Raw genomic sequence first — 24,350 nt, forward strand, 5'->3', positions numbered from 1 at the left:
TCTGCTTTACACTGGAGAGAAAAATCGGGGGCAGCTGTGCATGGTAGCCAATCAGCTTCTAACTGCACCTTGTTTAAGCTCTGACCAAATCTGTAAGCTGATTTGGTTTCTATGCAGAGCTGTACCAGATTTTGCACTCGCCAGTTGTAGTAAATCAACCCCATGCCATTCAATGTACAAGTTATGAGATTTTAGTGATCAGGTATACAATTCAGATCAATGGAATACGCCTTTTCAGTTCAGGGTTGTTCTGGCACACATCATGTCTGTGCATAGACTGATGTTATCCACGTGGTTTGAAAAAACACATGACCAGCACAGCAGTGAACAGAACCAAGTGCAGGTCACAGATGTGACTGCCAAGATGTACGAAACCTATACCATATCCTCAACAAGAAATCCGACAGATAAGGTCTGAGATGTAGCTAATCAATATAAATTTGTGAAACTACATGTTCCAAAATCACCATCCTCCAAGTTACTAAAAGTGTATTTGCACGAAAGGCTTTTATAAAGAAGAATTTAACAATTAACAAACCAAACAGAAATTGGGTCTTGGGGATCCTAACAATGCGACATGCGGTGGTGCCACCCCTCAAAGTGGGTGTCGCCAAAAAACAATTGTATCGAAAATGAGAAGAGAAAGGCATTGACAGTGCTTTTCTTCACTTTTTCAATATAAACCAGTTACAATTGCAACTTATAAGAGGATTTGATTACAATGAGGGTAGCACAGTGACAGGAGCCATTTTGTGATGTGGGGCTTAGGCTGGGTTCACGCTATGTGCAGACATGGGGCACAGCAGGGGGTCCGATATGTCCCCGTTCACGGTCCAAACTTTGGCTTTGTTTCGGGTTCAAATTCAGACAAGAGGCAGAACCAGCTATACTGAGAGCCGGTCGCACACTGTCATGCGAATTGGATACGGAAACCAGCAATAGTGTGAACCCAGCCTTACTACTGATCCAGGAATTCACAATAACTAGCCAACTTTTGTGTTTGCTGCCATCCTAGGTTCAGGCATGCCAAAACAGTCTACACAGCCAAACGTCAACAACCGATCTGAACAACCGCGGGTAATGTTTCTATACATACCTGTGAAAACCAACGGCTCTTTTTTATATAAACGTAGTTCTACAATCATAGAAGACACAGGGCTACATAAATAAAAAAAAAAAAGGTACTCCCCCACCTAAAATTCAACAGATTACTTGATAGGATGCGGACTGCCCAAAGAAAAAAATATATATATAAATTTTCAGAGTTTGGTAGATGCTGGAGCGTCAAAATCCCTTAGTGGTGTCATATCTCAGTGATGTCTGCACACCTACTGCAGCCATTATGAGGAATTCTTGCGTTTCCTTCATAGTTTGTCAGAGGTTCATATATCCAACAATGAAACAAGAGACTGGAAACATACTGCTGCACCGTTGAGGACACTCCACCCAGCTCTTGGCTCCATTCACACCTGAGCATAGCGATTTAATGGTGCTTTTATTCTGGCATTTTTGTTAAGCATTTTTGCAGCTTTTACAAACCTATTGAAAGGGTTTTAGACATATATTACAAGCGTTTTACAGCTTCATGCATTTTTTTTTGTTTAGCCAATAGAAAGCACTAGGGGGAGGAGGGGGGGGGAAGTAAATTAGAGGTGTAAAGCAGCTGTGAGCAGAAACGAGTGGCAAAACGTTCGTAAAATGCTCGGGCATTTCTATTGAAGTCTATAAGGCCAAAAACACTTGTAATCTGCCAAAAAGAAGCTCATGCACTTTGAGTGACAGGTATTTTGCTTCAAGTGACAGAACGCTCATATGTGAAAAGGTGCAAAAGAAAGTAATGGGATTCAGCATTTTTAGAGCTACAAGCATCAAGCAGAAAATCACTTAGGTGTGAACAGTGCCTAACATGTTTCACCCACTCCAGCGGGAATAGTTGTAAAACCTACAATAAAGTCCAAACAGGGAACAATACATCAGAGTGTGGAGCTGGGTGAAGTATCCTCAGCTGTGCTGAAACAAAGTTTTAATGCCTTATGGAACAGCGATGTGCAGCTTCTAATATTGTATGTGAACTAGTTTTACTGGAGTGGATACCGAGATGCGCCTGCAGCTGAGATGGTGAAAGCGGCAGACCTTTGAGTGGCACCCAGGATACTTTAAGAGTGGAAACACAATACATTATGCAGTAACTGATTATCATATACACTAGTTTGAAATACCACGTTTTAGTTGACTGACCCATTAGAGAGCTTCTCCAGGTAAGAGGTTAACTGAGATGAAGGGAGGCACTTTAGTCATTTACAACTGTCCCCTTCAGTTCCAAAAGAGAGCTGAAACCATCTCTGCTAAGAGGGACTTGCTGCTGGGGAAGATACAGACAATACCAATTTAGTTTGGAGCCCCAGACTACACATCATAAAAAAAAAAACAAAAAAAAAATACAAATAATAAATTGAGCATATTTTACATATAAAGTTTGTATAGACTCCCTTAATACCAGGACATATTTTAACTATTTTCTGCAGAATAAAGCAGACCCATCACCAGTCACTTTTTAACTTCTTACCCATTAGCCAGAAAACCCTTCTCTGAGCTCCTCTCTGAAACTAGTTAGACTTTGTTACTATTAGACATGTAATAGTACTAGACTAGATGGAAGAAGAATTGGTTTTACTGAGAATGCAAAAGAAGGATTGTTCTCCTCACAGGAGATGAACACGTTGGGAAGGTATTACATGTGTAGACCTGGTTAAGGCCCTCATCCTTAGAACACGATGGAGAAATAGCTCATCAGAACATCAAATCCTGGATGTGTGTGATTGGGAGCACCTAGTAAACAAATGGTCACCTTGCTTGGAAATTAATTTAGAATGTTTACTGAACAAGAATGTCAGATACAGCCAGTGTGTTTTAGGGGTTTGACTTAGTTTAGGGCTTATACAAAGATTTGAGTGATTGAGCATCAGAACGACCTCACAAAAAATCTTCTTTTCAAGTGAGATGACCGTTCCACAAGGTGCACACAACCATCGCTTTACTAGGAAATAAGACTTCTCGGAATTCAGAACTAGGCACCACCAACTGCCACTCCACCTCCCCCCTCCCACCCATCCCTAGTCAGTGAAAGTGCCCTTATTTGCCCCTGTAGAACTCCAATTTGATAGGGGCCAGCTTTCACTGATGCCAGGGTCCTGGTAAAGGAAAGCGTTCAAGATTCCCACAGAGGAAGATGTGCATTAACCATTACAAGATTAAATATAACAACGGACTGGAATCACAGATTTGCCAGGCTGGAGATTTTCCACAGTAAGCACTAAACCCCTTGTCGCGATTTAAAGAAAATAATAAAAAATAACAAAAAAAAAAAAAACAGGAGCAAACCATATTCCAAACAGTGATTTACCCTATCTGTAAACAATACGAAGAACAAAAAAAAAAAAAAAGCGAAAACACACATACAATAAGTTAGACAATATAAGGAACCGGGCAACTGTGAAAGTTGTAAGATTAGTGGAGAGGGAGAAGACGATTGAAACCTGACATGGTAGCGATCATAATGTTTCCTTAACCATGTTACAAAAATGGCTGGCAAATACACAGGGTGTCATTAATGGTGATCACTACCAAGTAACGTTGGCAACTGATCAGAATTTCGCTGGCAATTTATCAACAAAAAAATACATCAAATTAAAAAGAAAAAAAAAAAATAGCGCTTCAACAAGCAACTGATATTTTTGACGTAATAAAAAACAAACTAAATGGCTATGTTTCCTCTATTAGCAAAAACACATAATGCAGTCTTAATAAATTTGCCTTTTCATTACATATACATATATATATATATATATATATAGAGAGAGAGAGAGAAAGAGAGCGAGAATGATATATCTATATCTATGGCCTCTTTCTAGATATAGATATATACACATGAACACAACATGGATGCAGTTTTGTACAGTGTATGGGGATGGCATAGGACTTGCATTAGACCATGGCACGGTAAGGACCTTGCATCTTCAGAAACTGGATGATAAATGAGGGTCCGCCAGCGACAATTTGTGGAGGCAGGTGACTGAGAGGACAGTTCTCAATACTCATGATTGACAGTTTGCTGCACAGGGCGAGCTCGAAGGGGAGGCCATGTAAATTGGGGTTGTCGTTGAGATACAGCTCCTCTAAGTTCTCCAGTGTACCTATGGGAGGTTGAGAGGACACGAGTGTTACAGTCATGATTCCTTTTCATTGCCCAAGAGCTGGATAAAATAAACTTAAAAATAATTTTAGGTATTTATTTAGCGGCAAGCCTAGCATTTAAGTGCTACCCTTTATAAAGACAATCATAAACATATTATATATACTGTAAATACATAATCTTTTCTTGGAGTCCATTGACAGACCTTAGCGTTCTACTGCCTCTCTACAAGAGGACTGAAGACCAGAAAACCTAAAACTTCAGGGCTGTCCAGGATAACCCCTCCTACTACCAGTATGCCTCAATTTGTTTATTGTGTCCTAGAGGGAGGGATGTCCTTTAAGTCTTCGGTGTTGACTCCAAAATTCCAAAAGCAGTCCAACTGAGAGGCACACAGCAAATACATGTTGAAAGCCCAAGATTAAAAAAAAAAAAAAAAATAATAATAAAAAAAAAAAACGGAGACTGCCTGAAACTCAAAGAGCCACCTAAAGGACCTTCTATTTGAAGATGAACAGAACCCCTGGTGGCTTTTAAGGGTGCACCTTGGATTATAAAAAGAATACATTCTTCTGAAATAAGCAGTGGCTGAGAGATAGGCTCTCACCACCTGAACCAATATAAATAAGGAAGTGAAATTTCTGTCTCGTGAACTTGAGCTGGACAGAGGGACAGTAGAACAATGTCCTAGTTGAGATGAAAGGCAGAAACTTCCTTCGACAAAAAGGAAGTCCTGGGACTCCACACAATTCAAGGCCAGAAAGGGTTCCTTGCAGGGTATGGACTCCGGTTTTGAACCCTCGATTTACAGAGGTGATGGCTAAAACCAACATCACCTTGTGGGTGAGTAGAGAGAGGAATGCCTCAAACCTCTGTTTCTAAAGTGCTGGGGACAACCGGATTTAGATCTCACTGGGTGACAGGGTAAGGGATGGGCTGAGCTACTTGGAAGAACCCCTGTGCAAAGGTCTTAAAGTGTGAGACATGAATAGCCTTAAAAACGACATTGAAGTGGCAGAAGCACATACCTTGATGCTGAGAGAAACATCCAGAGCCATTAGTAGCATGTAAGCTGGAGGCACACAGGGCTATCCCCCCTTATCTTTAAACAGATCTCTTATGACAATGAAGCGGTAAGGCAGTTTGTAAGCACAAGGTAAGAGACAAGGCCTCAGGTACTTATGAAACCCAGACAGCTGGTAGCAGCTAAGGGCTGGTGGCCAGAGCTGACCAAAGTAATAGTACAAACAGCAGGGGGGGTTGCCTGTGTGAAAGGGCGGGTTGCAACAAACAAAACCAGCTCTTCAACACCGCCACTAGCCGCCTTCCAGCGGCAGCAATGCACAGAGAACTACAGTCTCCGCTGTTTGTATAGGTTTAAATTGTGCCTGTGTAATGGTATCTCCCATCGAGAGATACTGCCTACGATGAGCGCACGCACCCTGGTTACGTCAGCCCAACTGGCAAATCAGCTGTTGTCCTGTTCCGTACGGCGAATGCGCAGCACATACCAGGCACGATTCGATGGGGGTCACTTCAAGAGTACACCGGACAGCAGGAATAGCTTGAAAACGTTCCATTTAACTCTCTGCAAACAGAGGCTTCCTTGCTGCTGTATGGTGGAAAATAGAACTCCACCCACTGGATGATGACAGCACTCAGCTGCACAGCATTAACCCCTTTTGTGGCATAAAAGAGCAGGAATGGTGCATAGGTGTCCCTCAACCTCTGCAAATGAAGTAGCTTCCAATGCTCAGGCCAACATGCCTCCTCAGTCTTCAGGAGATCTAATCCAGAAATACATCTTGAAATGTAAGACTCAATCTTCAACTTGAGAGGTGCACATTCAAGGTCTTCTTTGTAGGAAGCCTTTTATTTTTTTATTTTTTAATTACTTCGAAAAATGTTATCACATCAGGTACTCTGATATTAGTAAGCAAATATAAAAAAAACCCACCTATTTCCTCTGGAAGATGAGTGAGAAGGTTCTCCCCAAGTCCCAGGTGTGTCAGGTTTGTCAGGTGACCGATCCCTCTTGGCAAGGTCGTCAGCTGGTTATTAGTCAGAACCAGTTTCTGTTTGAAAAATAAACACAGGGAATGGTGGAAAAGAATGATGAGATTTTAAATAAAGGCTTTAAATGATAAAGACAACATAGGAAGGAGCATATGTTCTGCGGCCAATTAGAAAGCAGCTGATACACAGGCTTTTTTTTTTTTTTTAAACTTGATTTTATACACCAGAGCCAGGGGGTTCTGTAACTTATACATGCCTCATTTTTCTTACAATAATGCCATGGAGCAACATATGGGATGATATTTTGCAATTCTTACAGATGGTATCTCTATCACTCTCAGGTAAATTAACGCAGCTTTTCATCCTTCACAGAGTACATGGTACCCCAAAATACCTACATAGGACTGGTTTGCAATCTGACCCTCAGGGCAACAGATCTAGTCATCCTCCGGGGAATAATATGCACCTATGTTGGTGCCCCAAGATTAAAAGATACTGGAAAGGAATAATTAAAATGATCAATGACCTTTTGGCATTAATCAAATGGTGGAAACCCTCACTTGTATTCTAAGTTACTATGACACTTCCCTTATGGGTGACCTGTCTATTCCTGGTGGTCAATAGACATTTTGTTGCTCGCTTTTGTGATTACTTTGTGTGCCTATCCAAAGTGAATAGTTATATTTAAATTTGAAAATGAAACTACACACGGAATGCAAAGCGTAAGTTTGACTGCCTTGTCTTGCTGGACGGTGTTCACGTTGCCTCCTAACCCAATATTGGAGTTGCCTGAGAATGTTACGGCCACGGTACTTTACTTTGCTCTACACTGTGTGCTCCTGTACCATATTCTGCATTTAAAAAATGTAAGACCCTGAAGTTATAAGCTTTATGTTGTCTTGTTCTCTACCCCCCAGTCCTGTGTGACAGGTTGTGTACTTTACAAACTGTTTTACTAATAAAATCTAAATGGAAACATAAATGAATGCCATGGTGATTGTCTGAACAGGCTATCATAGAATAAAAGACTTGTAAAGTGGCTCTAAAGCCTTAAAGCAGAACTTCACCCATAAGGGGAAGTTCTGCTTGCTTGCTCTCTACCCCCCCCCCCCCCCCCACTTGCCACTTTTTTTGGGTGGTGCAGGGGATGGTTGGGGGTAGAGTGGGTACTTGGTTTTGACAGGTACCCACTCCCACTTCTGCACAGATCAGCTAGGACTCAGGGGTAGGCGACCTCTGCTCTTCAGCTGTGGCGAAACATCTTGCAATGTATCATGGGAATTGTAGCTTCAAAACAGCTGAAGGGCCGAGGTTGCCTTACCCTGAGCTAGGTGATCCAAGCGCAAGTTCAATCCCTCCTTCACCTGAAGCCTTCTGGGATACATCACAGGTCCCAGAAGACTGCAAGACCATTCACAAAGAGCAGTGTATCTTGCGCATGAGCAGTGAAAACCTTTCATTAAGATGCTGACCCCTGGACTCGAGGTCCATTGAAGAATTGGCTTGGGAGAGGACAGAGCTGAATCCCTGGAAAGGTAAGAGTCCTTATAGTAAACCTCAGCACTGTTGACTTAATTTGGGGGGGGGAAGAGACTGGAGCACCTCTAAAGGTGGAACTCCATTTTTGTTAAGAAAAACATTCCCCTCTGGGTGATCTATGAACATCACAAGGAATTGAAAAACTGTTGCAGATTCCTACCCTTTTCTATTCTATAGAAATCTGTGTGTTGGTTTGTATTCATGTGGAAAGTGAATCTAATGGGCGTGCTTTCATAATTATCAATCAGCTGCTGTACTTGCAGGGCTCTAACGAGGAAAGTATCAGGGTCGGCATCCCTTTAGACAGGATTTCCTATTGGGAGTATCTCACCAAAAACTACATTTTTATCGCAGGGGAGGCCAGAAATCTGACTTGTATCTTAGTGCAGACTTCTGGGAAAATCAGTGAGCCAATCACACAAAACAGGAAATTATGTTTCTGGGAGGCATTCTGTGTATGTGTCATGCAGCTATATTGCTGTGCATTTTAAAGAAAATTACAAAGCTGTAGATTGAAAAGGAAAAGTATATTTTAATAACAATTACAATATGACTTGAGCAGCAATTCTATATGCTGTATATTGTTTTGTATTTGCCATTTCTTGCCCCACAAAAGTGGAGTTATCGTTTAATGTATTCTCTGCATTAAAGTGATTAAAAATTAATTCTGCTCATTTAACCACTTAAGGACCAGGCCTCTTTTTCAGATTCTGCGTTTACAACAGTTTTTCACTAGAAAATTACTTAGAACACACACACACACACATATATATATATATATATATATATATATATATATATATACATATATACATATATACATATATACACACACACACACACACACATACATACATATATATATATATATATATATATATATATATATATTTTTTTTTCTAACATCCTAGAGAATAAAATGGCGGTCATTGCAATACTTTTTTTCACACCGTAATTGCGCAGCGGTCTTACAAGCGCACTTTTTGGGGGGGAAAAAAAACACTTTTTTTGAATAAAAAAACAAAAAAAAACACACAAGACAATAAAATTAGCCCAATTTTTTTTTATATGGTGAAAGATAATTGGTACGGCGAGTAAATTGATACCCAACATGTCATGCTTCAAAATTGTGCCCGCTCGTGGAATGGTGCCAAACTTTTACCCTCAAAAATCTCCATAAGCAACATTTAAAAAAATTCTACAGGTTACATGTTTTGTGTTACAGAGGAGAGAGCTCGTCGGGACGGGGTGTTTTTAAAAAAAAAAAAAAAAATTTTTTTCTTATTTACTTTACTTAATTTTATTTTTTACACCATTAAAAACTATCTGCGGCTCTCCCCTGTCTCCCTCTGTCGTCCTCTCCCCTCCCCGTCTGTCAGCTCTCACTAGCGCTGCTTTGCTACTCTTCCTGCTGCTTTAAAACTATCTGACCTTTATATCATCCTGTCAGATAAAAAGCTGTATCCTAGCGTCTATGCTTTATAAAAATAAAAAGCCGATGTCTACCTGTTTTAACAGCACCTCCTGGTGATCACACGACACCAGGCTCTCACCTCCCCGGCTGACATCAGCAGGTGAATCTCAGGCCCACCCGCTGGATGGGGAAAACAGAAAGCCAGGAGTCACATGATCGCTGGGAGATGCCGTAAAAACAGTTAGAAATTGCCTTTTTTCTAATAAAGCACATGCACTAGGATACAGATTTTAAGCTGACAGAGGGTATATAAAGATGAGATAGTGGCTTAACAACCACTTTAAGGGAAAAAAAAAAAAATATAAAAAAAAATAAAAAATAAATAAACCATCTTTGGTGCTGCAAGATCCCCCTCATACTTACCTAAAGCTGAACTCGATTCAATGCTGTGCATGAGAGGTGTGTCTTTTTGCTCTCTCCCTACTCACAGGGAAGATTGTTAGCAGAAGTCATTGGCTAATGCGGTTGTCAATCAAATCCTATGGCAGGGGGGTATAGCAAAGCTCTATCTTTGTGAAAGGATGCATACAGTGGGGCACTAGAAGTGAGACCGCATGAGTACCCCCTGCCAAACTTAGCAAGTGGCTGGCTGGGGTTGTACTCAAAGGGAGTGGAGCTAGGAGCGCTGGTGGGGGATGCCAGAAGATGAGAATCAGGGCTGCTTTGTGCAAAACCATATAACATGTTTGTTTAGTTTTTTTACATAAAGGTTAAATATCACTTTAAAACACTGCTTATCCATATTGAATGCAGTGGGGATGGAACAGTTATCGAAACATCTGCCCTGCATAATGTAAAAAATATTTTATATGCTTAGCAGTATTTATGGAGCAAGGCGGTGCTCAGAAAGGAATTGCTATATATACACACAAAGTTTCATGTTGCCTTTTTAATCAAAGCAAAAGGGTGCCCGAGTCCAAACATAATTATTATAAAGAGCGAGAAGTAGAAAAGGAAATCGGGAAAGTAAAAGGCAAAAGGAAAGAGATGAAGGGGAGAGAACGAAAATAAATATAATATAAACTGAAGATAAGAAAAATCAAAAAAAAAAAAAAAAAAAAAAAAAAGAAAGAAAGATTGGATGAGATACAGAAGTAAAGCTAAAAAGGGAGAGACATACAAACATGTAGAAAGAAAAACAGAAGAAATGCGGCGATATATAAAGGAAGAGAAAAAGATACTAGAGAGGAAAAAAAGCGCAGTGATTACAATTGCTAATCTTCAAAGAATTTCTGTATAAAAAACAATATTCACAAATCAACACATTAGGATGAGCCCTCTCTGCCTTCATTATTCTTCTTTACAGGAAATCTCTGCTTAATTGGATTATCAGAGCTAAGAGGAAATGTTAGTTGATAATATGAAGATCTGCTCAGTTATGTGCGCACAACATTCGGGCAATCAATATAATCAGCAAGAACCTCCCAGGAGTTCATTAGGAATGTGCTCAGGGATTAGAGGAGTTATAGGCCTGTGTCATACTGTAAGAATTTACCATACATGAATGTGAGTGAAAAATTGTCTATCATATAGCAAAGGCTTTATCCATTACACTAAAGAATACATTGTTACGGGATTTTACATGAAGTCACAATAGTAGATATAATAGTATATTTATTGCATGATAACAAATTCCATATTACAACGATTTGAGTAAAATCCAAACATAAAAATAAATAAAAAGGCGAGCCATAATAAGATTAAACAATAAAAATTCATAATTTTCCCAATATTCGCATACATAATGATATTAAATAGGTAGAAATACATGAAAGCATAGCATATGGTAACCAAAAAGATTCTTGACCTCTTTGCGTTTTGTAGATCCCTGTCCACTTCATCAGGAGATGCAAGAGATTAACTAAAAAAAAGGTTAAAAAAAAAAGAAAAAGTGCAGGGGAGGGGTTTGGGGTCTTATAGACCCTGAATCCCTCCATAAAGAGCACCTGTGCTGCCTATTATCACAAGGGATGTTTACATTCCTTGTGACAGCAATAACAGTAATAACATTTTTTTAAAAGGACAGTAAAAAAATAAAATAGTTTAAATCTATAGAATATAGTCAGCTATATCCCCTTTCATCTCGTCTCCCTCTCCCCCCTTTTTGGGAGTTATTCACTTACTATACAGTAATATTTTCTGGCATATTTTTACCTTTTTAGATAATCTCTTGCTCCTGATTAAATGTACAGGGATCCGCAAAACACGTAGAGTTTTAAGGTGTCAAGAATCTTTTTGGTCACCGTATCCTATGCCATCATGTATTTCCACCTATTTAACATCATGTATGCGAATATTGGGAAAATTGTGAATTTATATTGTTACATCTTATTATGGATCAGCTTTTTATTTTGTATCGGTTTGAAAATTTACTCAAATCATTGTAATATGGAATTGTTAGTATGCAATAAATATACTTTTATATCTACAATTGTGATTTGCCTTGTGTAAAGTCCCATAACCAAATTATTCTTTAATGTATTGTATTTAGGGATGGAGGCCTCTCATTACCATTTATCCACTACAATGCATAATCTGTGCATTAAAGTGAAACTCCAAATGATTTATCCACTCGCCCCCCCGCCCCACCTCACTTATTTAACCTTATACATCGCTTTTTTTCTGACGCCTTCTTGCTGGTCCAGTGAAGCTGTTCTTCCAGTGGCAGGCATTTTTCTCAGGACTGAGTGGCGCTAACATGACGTGTGAACGACACTCACTTCTGGGGCACGGTGAGCACACCCTGGGAGGTGTAAATGACAGGCTAGGCTCACACGAAATGGGACAAAACTGGAGCTTGAAGAGGGTAAGATTTCAGCTATTTGTTTTCTATTTTAAAAATACAGTGGTGGTGGGGTCCCAAAAAAAAAAAAATCTGAAAAAAAAGCTATACTTCCCAGTCTGGTCAACGAAAAGTAAAGTGTTTGCGTAGTAATACTACTACTGGAAGCTGTAGTATCGTTTCATAACCATCTACATCACTACTTTGTCCTGAAGTGATGTAGCGACTGGCAGGAGGAACCACAAACCCCAGCTGGAGAAGTTTTCAGCATTTTCCTTACAGGCTAGTTTGGATCTGGTCATCTTAGTAAATGGGCGCTTAACCTGTGGCTCTCCAGCTGTAGCAGAGCTACAAGTCCCATCATGCCTCAGCCTTTGGGAGCCATGTTTTTAACTGTCAGCCTCGAGTGCCTCAAGGTTGGATGTGTATTTCTCGAGCTCCATGCATAAACAGCATCAAGAAGACACTTAACCAGTGTGGATTGCTGTGAGCTAAACAGTCATTTCACATGTCACGAATGTACACAGCCAACGTAGCTCTGTACTTTGTGAACTAATCACAACCATTAAAGGAGAAGTCAGAGGGTTTTTTTAAGCATTAAGATAAAAACCTGTGTGTAGCAGCCTCCCCAGCAACCCCTCAAACTTACCTGAGCCCCATCTGTCCACAAGTCTCTTGGCCGTCTGGGACTCTGCTCCTAATTGGCTGAGACACTGCAGCGGCACCATTGACTCCCGTGGCTGTCAAAGTCAGTTAGACAATCGGGAAAGAAAGGGGGCAGGGCAAAAAACGGCAGCTCCATGTCTGAAAGGACTGCAGCTCGAGTGCCCCCATAGCAAGTTGCTTGCTGTGATTGCACTCAACAGGAGGGGGGGGGGCAGGAGCAGCGAAGAGGGACCTGAGAAGAGGAGGATCCAGGCTGACCTGTGCAAAACCACTGCACAGAGAAGGCAAGTATAACATGTTTGTTATAAATAAAACCATTTACTGTATACGCCGCCAACGGTTCATGCACTCTGAAGGAACAGCTGCCCAAGAGGTTTCTCAAGAGCCTTGTGCCATGACCGGTGGCTTCCACACATGTGCGGCAGTGATGTCATGCGGCCACCGGCCAGTCACACAGCCGGAGCTTGCAGACCCAGAGGGAAGGCTGACGAAGATGGATGCCACCTCCAGCAGGGATGAGGGCTTTGTTTGCAGGTAAGTTTCACATAATGTGCTAGTATGAGATGCATGCTAGCACATTAGGCCTTTACTTGCAGGTCACCCATAAAAATAAATTACTAACAAAAGTTCTTAAAAAAAAAAAAGCGTACAGTGTTTTGCAACTGTCAAACCTATCACATCGATTAAAACTGAAAAATTCTGGTAATGAAAGGATATATACATGTCAATATTCAAATGGTTAGAAAGCGGACATAGGATACCACAACTGTCATGCCCATCCACAATATGGCCACTTTGTATTGCATACGGTTAAAAGATGACACAGAATTTAAGTATATCAAAGCGCACTCTGGGCAAACTGAGCATTAAAGTGTCACTAAAACCAGAACCTGCATTCACTATATCTGGTCTCCCACAGTACACAGAACATGGAAATGCAATTATTTTAGTAAATATAAATAGCTGAATACCTTTTCTCATCAGCAGTATATAGCAGTCTTGTGACTATCAGTTCCTGGTCAAGCTTGTATGAGGAGTTTTCATACTGCATTGAGCTGTCTTATGAGGCCGCAGGGCACTGGACAGTGCTGATTGGCCCGGTGCTGATCACATGCACTATCCCAAGAAAAAAAAACTCTCGCAATATACACCAAATTGAGCATGTGCAGCTTGACTCCAAAGGCTCCGACTTATCTGCACTTGTCCAGGGGGACAGCGCAGTAAGGGGAGGATCTGTGCATACAAGATCAAGCAGCTTTTTTTTTTTTTTTTTTTTTTTTTTTTTTACACAATGCAGAGGATTAACCTCTTAGGTTCAACGGTGAGTAAAACAAGCATGCTTTATTGCATATACAGACTGATTTTACTGTTGTGGGTTTAGTAACACTTTAACTTTATCAATGTATGTGTTCAATTAGAGTTATACAGGCTAATGTAGTTAGCCACTGGTGCTTGCGATCAGCTGTCCCCACTTCGAGTGCCTGAAATTCTTTATTATGAACCAACTGAGCTTGCTACCTCTTTTTCTGCCAGGAAGACAGGACACATTCTACAAAAAAGCCAGTCAGTTGTGCTGCAGTGCACATGCCAACAAGGAAAACGCCAATAGCAGCAGAGAGCAGAATGACAGAATCTGGGAAGCAGTGTTCATTTTGTCAACGAAAACATTTGTCATCGTTTTCATCAGTGGCAAAAATGAAAAAGTAAAGCATTTTCGTCAATGGACGAAAACGATGACAAAAATCAAATCAGTTTTCGTTAAGGAACGTCAACGGGACATGGCAAGGAGGGACGTTTACCCTGGGGGGGGGGGGGGGGGGGGAAACTGGGCAGTCCTCCCCGGGTGCCACACATTGGGGGGTTGGTCAAGCCAGCCGCCCCTGCCTCTCCTGGCCCTTGGACAGCAATGCCAGCAAAGTCTAAAGGAGGGGGAAAAAAAATAAAAAAAATCACTGCCTGCCCCTTCTACACTACCCCTCCTCCTGTGTCAATTTTATTGTAAGCTGAAGATTCTAAATACCTCAATAATTTTGTCCTCATTGGCCGCTCTCCTCCGCTCTCTCGAGTGCTGTTTTAGATTGGAGGAGGAGACCAGTCACATGACATCCATGAAATGTCAGAGCAGTCATGTGACTGGGTCCATGCAAGAACGAAGCTATTGAGGTATATTTAGAGATTTTACAATGAGAGCGACACAGGAGGAGCTGTGTATGAGAAAAGGCCGGCAGTGATTTATTCTTAACTTTAGATTTATGCTGGCAGTGCTGTCCCAGGAGATTCTCCTGGGAATTCAGAGGGGGCTGTGTATTGAGCAGAGGGTGGGGGGCTGTGTATTGAGCAGAGGGTGGGGGGCTGTGTATAGTGCAGAGGGTGGGGGGCTGTGTATAGTGCAGAGGGTGGGGGGCCGTGTATAGTGCAGAGGGTGGGGGGCCGTGTATAGTGCAGAGGGTGGGGGGCCATGTATTGTGCAGAGGGTAGGGGGCCATGTATTGTGCACATTCGATTTTAGTTGACTAAATGATTTTATTTGACTAAAATGTAATGGAGATTTTAGTCTACTAAAATGGCATTTTATTAGAAGACTATAACTAAAACACTTGCAGAAGACTAAAATGGGACTAAAAAACTAAAAATTAGAGTCATTTTAGTTCTTTAGTTCTAAGACTACAACTAGATCAAAATTAACATTGCTGGGAAGAGAAAAAAAATCAGGGTTGCGGTTTGTGCTGTGTGGCAGATCTGTTTAAATCTCAGGACTGGACTAAAACACAAATCCTTTGGCTGGTAAAAGGCTCTCAAATATGTATTTGAAAGATAATATGTAATTTATCTGTGCATTCAGCGGTTGACCTAAAGATCAGCTTTATCCATAACTGTTCAAGATGGTCTGTGCATTAAGGCTGGCCACAGGATGTTCGAATCCTGCTGAACCGGCCGAGATTCGAACCATGTATGGACAAGCTGACTGTACCAAGTTGATAGATTAACTTGGGTACAACCAGCTTGCCGGATTTTACATGCAGTTATCACAATTGGCTGTGGTATAGCCTCTAGCAATAATCACTGTCTTCTCCTGGCAGGGACGGCTTCCCCGTGGTTGCAGGAAAGAAATTTGCTCCATGTATGGTCAGCCTTATGCCTGGTACACACGATGTGATTATCGGATGAGTCTTTTTTTTTTTTTTGCATGCTAGTTTCCATATCGAAAAAGAAGAGTTTACTAAAGAGATGAAAATTCTCATATAACAGAATAAAAATTCCTAAGGGATGTAATGTGTTGTAGTGTATTTGTTTCATATTTTCGAACGACTACTGACTAAACAAAAATCTGGTAAAAATATTTGTGCTTGTCCCATCGGATAATTTTGCATGAATGGTTGTGATCGGCTTTTTGTACGAACGATCAGATTATCGTACAATTGCTTCGATAGCGGTATTTTCGTACGATTTTCTGACGTGTGTGTGGGCCATAAGGCTTCAACGATAGCCGACTATGAAGGAAATTGTCCTGTGGAGGATGGACTAGTTGAAACACTTCTGAAGAGCAACAAAACCCACTACAAAGAAGAGCGCTACATTAATTTATAAGTACAAGCCTCCAGTTTTCCACTTACCTGTAGGTCTTTCAGGTAAGCAATCTCGTTTGGCAAAGACTCAAGCTTGTTCTCTTCAAGATCCAACTCCCTCAGCTTGCGCAGATTCCCAATACCATGTGGCAGCTTCTTTAAGAGATTGTTTGATAGAATTAATACCTGTAAAAAAAAAAAAAAAATATACAGAAGTTTAGGATACAAGAATGCTTCAGACACCCTCTAGAACAGTGATTCTCAACCAGAGTTCCGTGGAACACTAACGTTCCTCTGGAGGTTGCTAGGGGTTCCTTCAGTATTGGGCAATTTCTACCTCTCAGATAAGTTCCCACTGACACCATTGATTATTTTAGCTATCTGTAAGGAGGTAATTCTTCCCAATCACCACAAGTGTAAGGAGCATTCTTCCCACTGACCATCACATGAACGTATCATGAGTTTTAGACCAAAGAACTATTTCAAGGGTTCCTGTGTTGAAAAGGTTGAGAAAGGCTGCTCTAGAAGATAAACAAGATCTATGCTAATGGCAGAAATACCTCAATAGAGACTAAACCAGACACATCTTCTGGGATTTTGGTTAGCTGGTTGGTGGCCAGGTTCAGCTCCACCATACTCGTCCATGTGCCGAAATCCAAGGGTAGAGAAGTTAGCTGATTGTCCTGTTGTGAAAAATGTGGAGTGAAGATTTACGTGCAGGAATATTACTTAATAAAAAATATTACAGAAGGAAGCAGAGATTTAAGGGTAAGAGGACAAAAAAAAAAAAAAAAAAAAAAAAAAAAAAAAAAAAGCTCAACCTTTCACCATAAAAGTCCATCCATGGTTTACATTTGCATCCAGCAGCAACCCCCTCAGGATATTGCTGGATGTGAGCACCACCACGGAAAGCTGCAGAGGCCACCGATGATAGGCAGCAACAACTACGAGAGCAGGAAAGCTCATTGTTCTTTCCATATTTATAAGAGACATGCAAGGTTATGCAATTAAATAAACTTATCTACCTGCTCAATCTTCTTTGGAATGTACACTGAGCCATGCAAGCACAGCTCAGTCTACATTAAGGCACAGCGACTGTGTGCCAGTGTTCTATCGATATGTGCCCTACGTCTAAAAGTGCCCACGCATGCGCAGGATGGAGCCGCACTCCAGCCGATTTCCCGATCAGCTGGAGTGACGTGACCATGGCGCATATTACAGGAGGCAGTTCGACAGGAGAGGGAATTTCACGGACACAACTGAAAGCTATTCACAGAGCGGAGGGGGGACACTGTAGTTACATTACACCTCGCTGTTGCCTGTGTTGAAGGGCGGGTTTTGTCTGTGTTGAAGGGCGGGTTTTGTCTGTGTTGAAGGGCGGGTTTTGTCTGTGTTGAAGGGCGGGTTTTGTCTGTGTTGAAGGGCGGGTTTTGTCTGTGTTGAAGGGCGGGTTTTGTCTGTGTTGAAGGGCGGGTTTTGTCTGTGTTGAAGGGCGGGTTTTGTCTGTGTTGAAGGGCGGGTTTTGTCTGTGTTGAAGGGCGGGTTTTGTCTGTGTTGCAACCCGCCCTTAGGACAGAGGCGACAGGCGCTGATCAATACACTAAATCGGCGTGCAACACTGACAAAAGGCGACCTTGAGCAGAATGAAACCTTGCCTGCAACAGCAAGGCACAATATGAGCACTATTGTGTCTCTCCGCTCTGTGAAAAGCTTTTAATAGTCTGACATTCTCTCTCCCATGGAAAAATGCCTCCTCCGATGTGTGCATGCACCATGGTCGCATCACTCCGGCTGACTGCCCAATGAGGTGGAGTGCAGCTCCGTCCTGCACATGCGTGGGTACTATTCGACGGAGGGCATATATGAATAGAACACCGGGATGACCGAACAACTGCGCATGCACAGGTGTGACATTAAACCACTGGCGGCCAATTAGGACAGTCGCAGCCCAGCACCTGGAAGAAGCCGGGTAGAAGATACTGGTGAGGGACATCGAACCATTAAAGGAAACTTGCGTATCGTCCCTTTTGTTTATCTTTAAGTGGAATTATTGGCAAAATAAAAATTACATAATAGTCTATCACTAGCATTACCACAGCAGTTTTTTTTCCCCCCCGGCCACCCTGTTTATACTTCCAGTAAATTGTTTTTTTTTAATACTCTCTGTAACAGGGTGGCAGTGTTGTTCATTTTGCCGTAGGATCGCATTGTCACCTACCACCCACAGTATATATACACATCATTACTTTGACATTTAATATCAGGGTTATGGCAGCAGCTAGCTGCCAAAACCCTGGTATATTTTTTTTATTTTTTTTCTGTGGATGATTCAGCATCTGCTAAAAGTGATCCCGGCGGTGGATTTACCACAGGATCACTTTTAAGGGTGGCGGGTGAGGCCCCCCATTCGGCTCTATGGCCTTGGAGGACAGGGCTAACCTCCAAACACAACTTGCAGTCCTTGGGCAGACAGGGTTTTCTATTTTTCTTGCTTTTAAAAAGGTAAAAGATCCGGGGTCAGAAAAACCCCAGATCTCTCTCAATAAAAGGGGGATCTGTCATGCTACTTTCTTTCTGCAACTAACAATTTCATAGTTGATTAGTTGGATAATAATCTTAAAAAAAAAAAAAAGGGTAATCTTGCTGTGATTTGCATTTTTACATTTTTTTGTCCGATATGTTGTTGGGCAGATTAAAAAACACAAATTGCTGCAAAAACGCATTATTAAATGCTTTTCTGCAGCTTCTCCATTGAAGTATATTGAACCAAAAAAACAAAATAGCACCGTTTTGCGTAAAAAAAAATAAAAAATAAATAAAAAGTCCTAGTCTTTTCCAAATACAAAGCAGCTGAAAAAAATCATGATCATCATCATAGGAAACCATGTAAATGAACTGTATTGTGTTTCTGCAAAAAGCACCAAAAAACAGGAGGTGTGACCCAGGCCCGAGAGTTTTAGCGACATAATGAGGTTAAAAAAAAAAAAAAAAAACTAAAATTAGTAAAAAGTAAGAACTATAATTTTTTTTAAAGCGCCCCACACTTGTGAGCCATCACCGTGATCGTTAGGGCAAAAAGCAATAATTCTATCACTAGACCTGCCCTGTTACTCTAAATAGCTAACCGGTAAAAATAAATTTTAAGCGTCGCCTATGGAGATTTTTTTTTTTTTTTTAAGTATCATAGGTTGTCACCATTCCACGAGCATGTGCAATTTTAAAGCGTGACATGTTGGGCATCAATTTACGCAGAGTAACCTAATCTTTCACATTATACCAAAAAAAAAAAAAATTGGACTAACTTTGTTTTTTTTTTCTTTATATTCAAAAATTGTGTTTGAAAGACAGTGTAACAATTACAGTGTGACATAAAATATTGCAACGATTGCCATTTTATTCTCTAGGGTCTCTGCCAAAAAAAAAAGTATAAGGTTTGGGGTTCGAATAAGTTTTCTAGCAAGAAATACAAATTTAAACTTGCAAACAAAGTTGCAGAAAAGGCTTGGTCAGCTTACCTGAGCCCAATCTCGATCCAGCGAGAGCATGTCGCTCTCCCTCACCTCACTGGACACAATGGCAGCAGAGGGAGAGATTGGCTCCTGCTACAGCCAGTGGGGGCAGGGCTAAGCCATACTTTGTGTGAATGGGGAGGAGGGTGGGCTTAAAAACATGATTTGTGATCAAAACTGGACGGCTCTGGGGCTTAAATGAGCTTAGATGTCAGCATAACTTTGGAGAACACAAAGACAGCAACCTAGTTCTACATTTTATGCAATTGCTAATTCCAGACAATTTTTAAGCAGTAACTTTTTTTTCCATATGTAATAAAAGGTTTAAACCCCATGAATAAAAGCTGACAGTTTGCATCATCCCCTGTTGGTCTAATAGTTTGCCTTATCCTCTGTAAATGGCATTTTTTCTGGACAGCTTGACCTGCATTGTAAAATGTCGAGAAATATATAGACATTGGAAAAAATAATGAATTTACTGGTAAAAATCTATCTTTACAGGCAAAAGTCACAAAAAGGAATCAGAATACAATACATCAACTACTTTCCTTCTGGATCTGGATAGATGCACGTTATGTGACCAAGCCCAAAAGATCTAGAACGCTGAAAATGTCTTTTGCCGGAAAACTGACACATTTTCACGGGAAAATATATTTGAAGTCTTTATTTAAAGCCTTTATTTAAAGCTGAATTTAGAGTTATTACTGCATTCTTACAGTGGTCCATCTTGGACCAATTAAGTTTGCATATCTCATACCAGACAGATCCCTGTTTAAGCTGAAAATCACTGTAGTAGTCACAGCTACTAGAGTAATAGCATCAGTCTTCTGGGACAAGAGCTGAGGAGCTGTCCTTCTGCATAGAGTTTTGTTTTCCACTGTCCCCATCCCAGGAAAACGTTGGAGTTTCAATAAATTCAAGGCATTCTGGGTAGATTATGTTGAGCCCCCCCTAGCTAAATCAGAGAACCACTTATATTGTTTGAAAAAAATACAAAGCTTTCTCTGAATTGCAACAGTGCCCAGGGGGCAAACCCTTTGGTTACTATACAGAAGGACAGTGGACCTGGAAGGCTAATGGACCAATGTAACTAAGATATAAAAACTTCAGCTTTAAAAAGGTTACACAGTACAACGGCCCTCTCTAAACAATTACATATAAAGAGATCCGGAACTCACCTTCATATTCAGCTTACTTAATACTTTAGCTCTGGAGAAAATTCCAAATGGAATTTTGTTAATACGATTATGCTCCATGTTGAGGGAGTAGATAGTGGAAAACTGTGAGGGCCCGCCCACTGGATAGGACTGGAAACAGTTCCTGGCAAGGGTTAAACTTGTCACTTTCACCAGGCTGGACAGCAGACCCTGTGGAGAAAAAAAAAAAGGCAAGTTTACTTATTTTGAGTCACAATACACTCCTCCTTATTACCCAATACCCACTTGTAAAATGAGCAAACAGTGTGGCACGAACACTAGAGGGATCATCAGCAGGAGGATTAGATCTTTAGTTATCACTAGAGGGATCACCAGCAGGAAGGTGATGCTCATTCTTATACATCAGTGGTTGTCAACGTATGAGCTAAAGGGGCCTCAACATCAAAAAGGGCCACACGGAAAGTTCAATATATGTAATGCTTGGGATGACTCAGAAGAGGAAATGAGGGTCAGAGAATGTAGATATGCTACATTTTTTCCTGGGGATATGCTGCAGAAGACAATACAAAACTGATAATGTTATATGAGGCTAGTAGAGATCAATGCCATTACCCTAAGCAATTTTTCCACTATAGACTGATGGAGGTCCGAGTGCTGCACACCACATACCAAAAGGCCACATGCTGTCATTGGGCTGCAGTTTGGGCACCAGGGCTCTATACAAATCTTTAGTTCTCAATTGGGGGGGGGATCGCCAGCCGGGTAAAGGTGGTCCGATTCCTCTATATAGATTATTCGTTTTTACTAGATGGGTCTAGAAGGAGGTCCCCATTCATCCATTTAGATCTTCACTGTGACCAGAAGGGTCACCTTCAAAACTAACCTTCTAAAGTATTTTACCATAAGAGTAGTTGAGTGCAACAGACCTCCAGCAAGGATAGTACACAATGACATTTAAACATGTTTGGGACAAAGATCTAAACAAGGACAAAAAAGGTAAGTAAAAAAAAAAAAAGCATATGCATCACAGCTTACAGCACAAGATAACATGAAATTCACTTTGTTTATAAAAAAAAATACAAATAAATAAAAAGCCTCAACAATGAACCAGCTTATGGGCTTCCCAAGCCAAAGCTACAAAGTTTCAGACAAGTCAGGGTTAAAACTACAGCATGAAAGCATGTTGAAATCTTTTACACCTAAAACATGAAGCGTTTAGCAGAGGAGAGGGGGAGGAACAGGGAAAAGAAAAAAAAAAAAGCCCTGCGCCTCTTCTGAAACCAGCAAAACAACGGCAGATATGGTTGGCAGGGCGTGTTTACACAGAGCGGAGAAATTATTGCCAATTGCTACAATCATGACTAATTTATGAAGCAATCTGTGGAGAATTCAGCTTGCCATGTTGACAGTAACCATGCCGCTGATGTCTCAGGGAGAGGGGCTTGATGAACGCAGCCCAGGGAGGGATTTAAAGGCAAACTCCAACCTAGTGCAGGACCCGGTTATGATGAGCTGCTATAATCGCTGATTTCCATTAAGGAAGTCCATTAAGGCTGCGTGCATTAAGCCGATCAAAACTCTCTCTTTATTGGCCTCACAATACTGATAAAAACTTGAAAAAATGATAATTGTCTACTCGGAAAGTTGATGAAAGCATGCAGATTAATAACAGATTGCCTTAGGGAGTTTTGAGTTTCTGGAACCTTTCTTAACCTGGTTTCTGTTGAGCATAGCAGGAAAAGCGCAGCCCGTTCTAAGGCTCACCATACATGTTTATTAATTTTAAACTAATAATATCCATCCACACAAATGAAGTGAATGAAGGAATCCCACCTCCATCCACTGATCAGTGGCTGGAGTAGATTGAGCTGCAACCATCAGGAAAGTTTTCAAACGTGGTCCTTCAAAAGAAGTGGATTCAACAATTGACTTCGGTTAAGCAGGGGAGACCCACATACTGATTATATTCCGGCCAGTCCCCACTGGAACAGTGTATGGCCAGCTTAAGAGCATACGGCCCCTTTCACCTGGGCTGGATCTGTCCGCTGTTCCAATGCTGATAAAAGGTCTGTGTCTGCTCTGCTTATGCAGACACAACCCGCTCCGTTTACACCCAACTTCTCTCTGATCCAGATCAGATTGGAGGTAGATGGGTGTAAATGGACACAAGTCTGTTTGCATATGTTGCTCCATAGGGGGTCCCGATGGGGTCCTACTGAAAAATGGACAAGCGGACCTGATCAGACTGCTTGTGTGAAAGGGACCTAAAGGGTCCTGCATTTGCAAATCTGGTTTAAGAGACCCTGTCAACTTGCCCATTGAGGATAAAGTTCCAGATCTTCTTTAACCACTTTGGGGGAAAAAAATTAGAAACTACCCCAGAAGCAAACGTTAAAATAAGCATTTTCTTTTCCCAATTCACACTTTGCGTAGTGGAAATGTGTTCCCGCTCACGATTTTGTGTGGGCAATCCCCACATGTCACGCATAGGGCAGCCCATTCAATCGGCTATCCCATGTGCATTTGTCACCCAAAAGAAGCTTCTGCGTATTTTGACAACAAGTTTCACAAGATTTTCATAGCGATTTTGCCACGCAAAATCACTCCACGTTTGGGGTGCCATTTAGAATGAATGGCGCCCAAATGCACACTGTGTGTTTTGCACTGACACTATTTAGAATCACGGGTAGAATCCCTGCGATTCCAAATTGCAAAGTGGAAACAGAGCCTTAATATTTACTGTACATCCCCAAACAATATATATTTTCTGAAGGCAGAGGCCCACTAAAATGAAATGGTGGCAGTTGAATTTTTGTTTATTTTTTTTGCACAATATTTGCGCAACTTTTTATGAACGAAAAATACACAGACAGGAATTTTAGTGTACACACACACACTGGCCTCTTTTTGGTAAAATAAGATATTAGTTTGTTAACTAGATGCAAAACATGTCAAGAAGCAGAATTGTGTGTTCCCATGAAATGAGTGAAAAACAGCTTTTAAGACCTGGTGCACATTGATGCAATTTGACATGTCAAATCATGTGCCAAATCTGCAGCGTTCAAATTGGTACGACGTCGTTTCTGTACTACTTTTGGCGATTTCGGGGTGGGATTTTCATTTACATCTATGCAGAAACCCGAAGTCTGACTGACATGCGGGAATGAAATCGTGCAAGTTCAGCTGAACTCGAACAATTTCATTTCATGCAGTCAATGTGACCAGGGGTAAAGGTTATCAATTTAGAGTTAACCATGAACTCCGACCCCAGAATTACTGTTTTCACCCCAACATCCACAGTGATACCTCACATGAGGCACAAACGCTGTTTACATACACAAGCAGGCAGGTCCTAAGCATTTGCCTGCATTCACATATAAGCATTAGAGTAGAGTACTTTTAATTTGTTTTTTTTATATTAGAACCGTTTTGTTTTTTTCGTTTGCACT

The 24,350-nt window shown here is 41.0% G+C and overlaps 1 protein-coding gene across 1 annotated transcript in view; it reads right to left on the reverse strand.

Annotated features, from left to right (window-relative positions):
- Positions 1 to 3,755: 3,755 nt before the first annotated feature.
- Positions 3,756 to 24,350, reverse strand: part of SHOC2 (SHOC2 leucine rich repeat scaffold protein) — a 77,239-nt gene continuing 56,644 nt past the window's right edge. Inside the window, exons 4-8 of the mRNA XM_077455051.1 lie at positions 20,923 to 21,111; positions 16,796 to 16,918; positions 16,284 to 16,421; positions 6,150 to 6,267; positions 3,756 to 4,193 (exon numbers count right to left, since the gene is read on the reverse strand). Coding sequence (XP_077311177.1) covers positions 3,985 to 4,193; positions 6,150 to 6,267; positions 16,284 to 16,421; positions 16,796 to 16,918; positions 20,923 to 21,111 — 777 coding nt within the window. The 3' untranslated portion in view covers positions 3,756 to 3,984. The remainder of the gene's footprint in view (positions 4,194 to 6,149; positions 6,268 to 16,283; positions 16,422 to 16,795; positions 16,919 to 20,922; positions 21,112 to 24,350) is intronic.

The sequence above is a fragment of the Lithobates pipiens genome, unplaced genomic scaffold (assembly GCF_037356315.1).
Source record: "Lithobates pipiens isolate NorthernLeopardFrog02 unplaced genomic scaffold, aLitPip1_a1.2 Scaffold_25, whole genome shotgun sequence".
Taxonomy (NCBI): domain Eukaryota; kingdom Metazoa; phylum Chordata; class Amphibia; order Anura; family Ranidae; genus Lithobates; species Lithobates pipiens.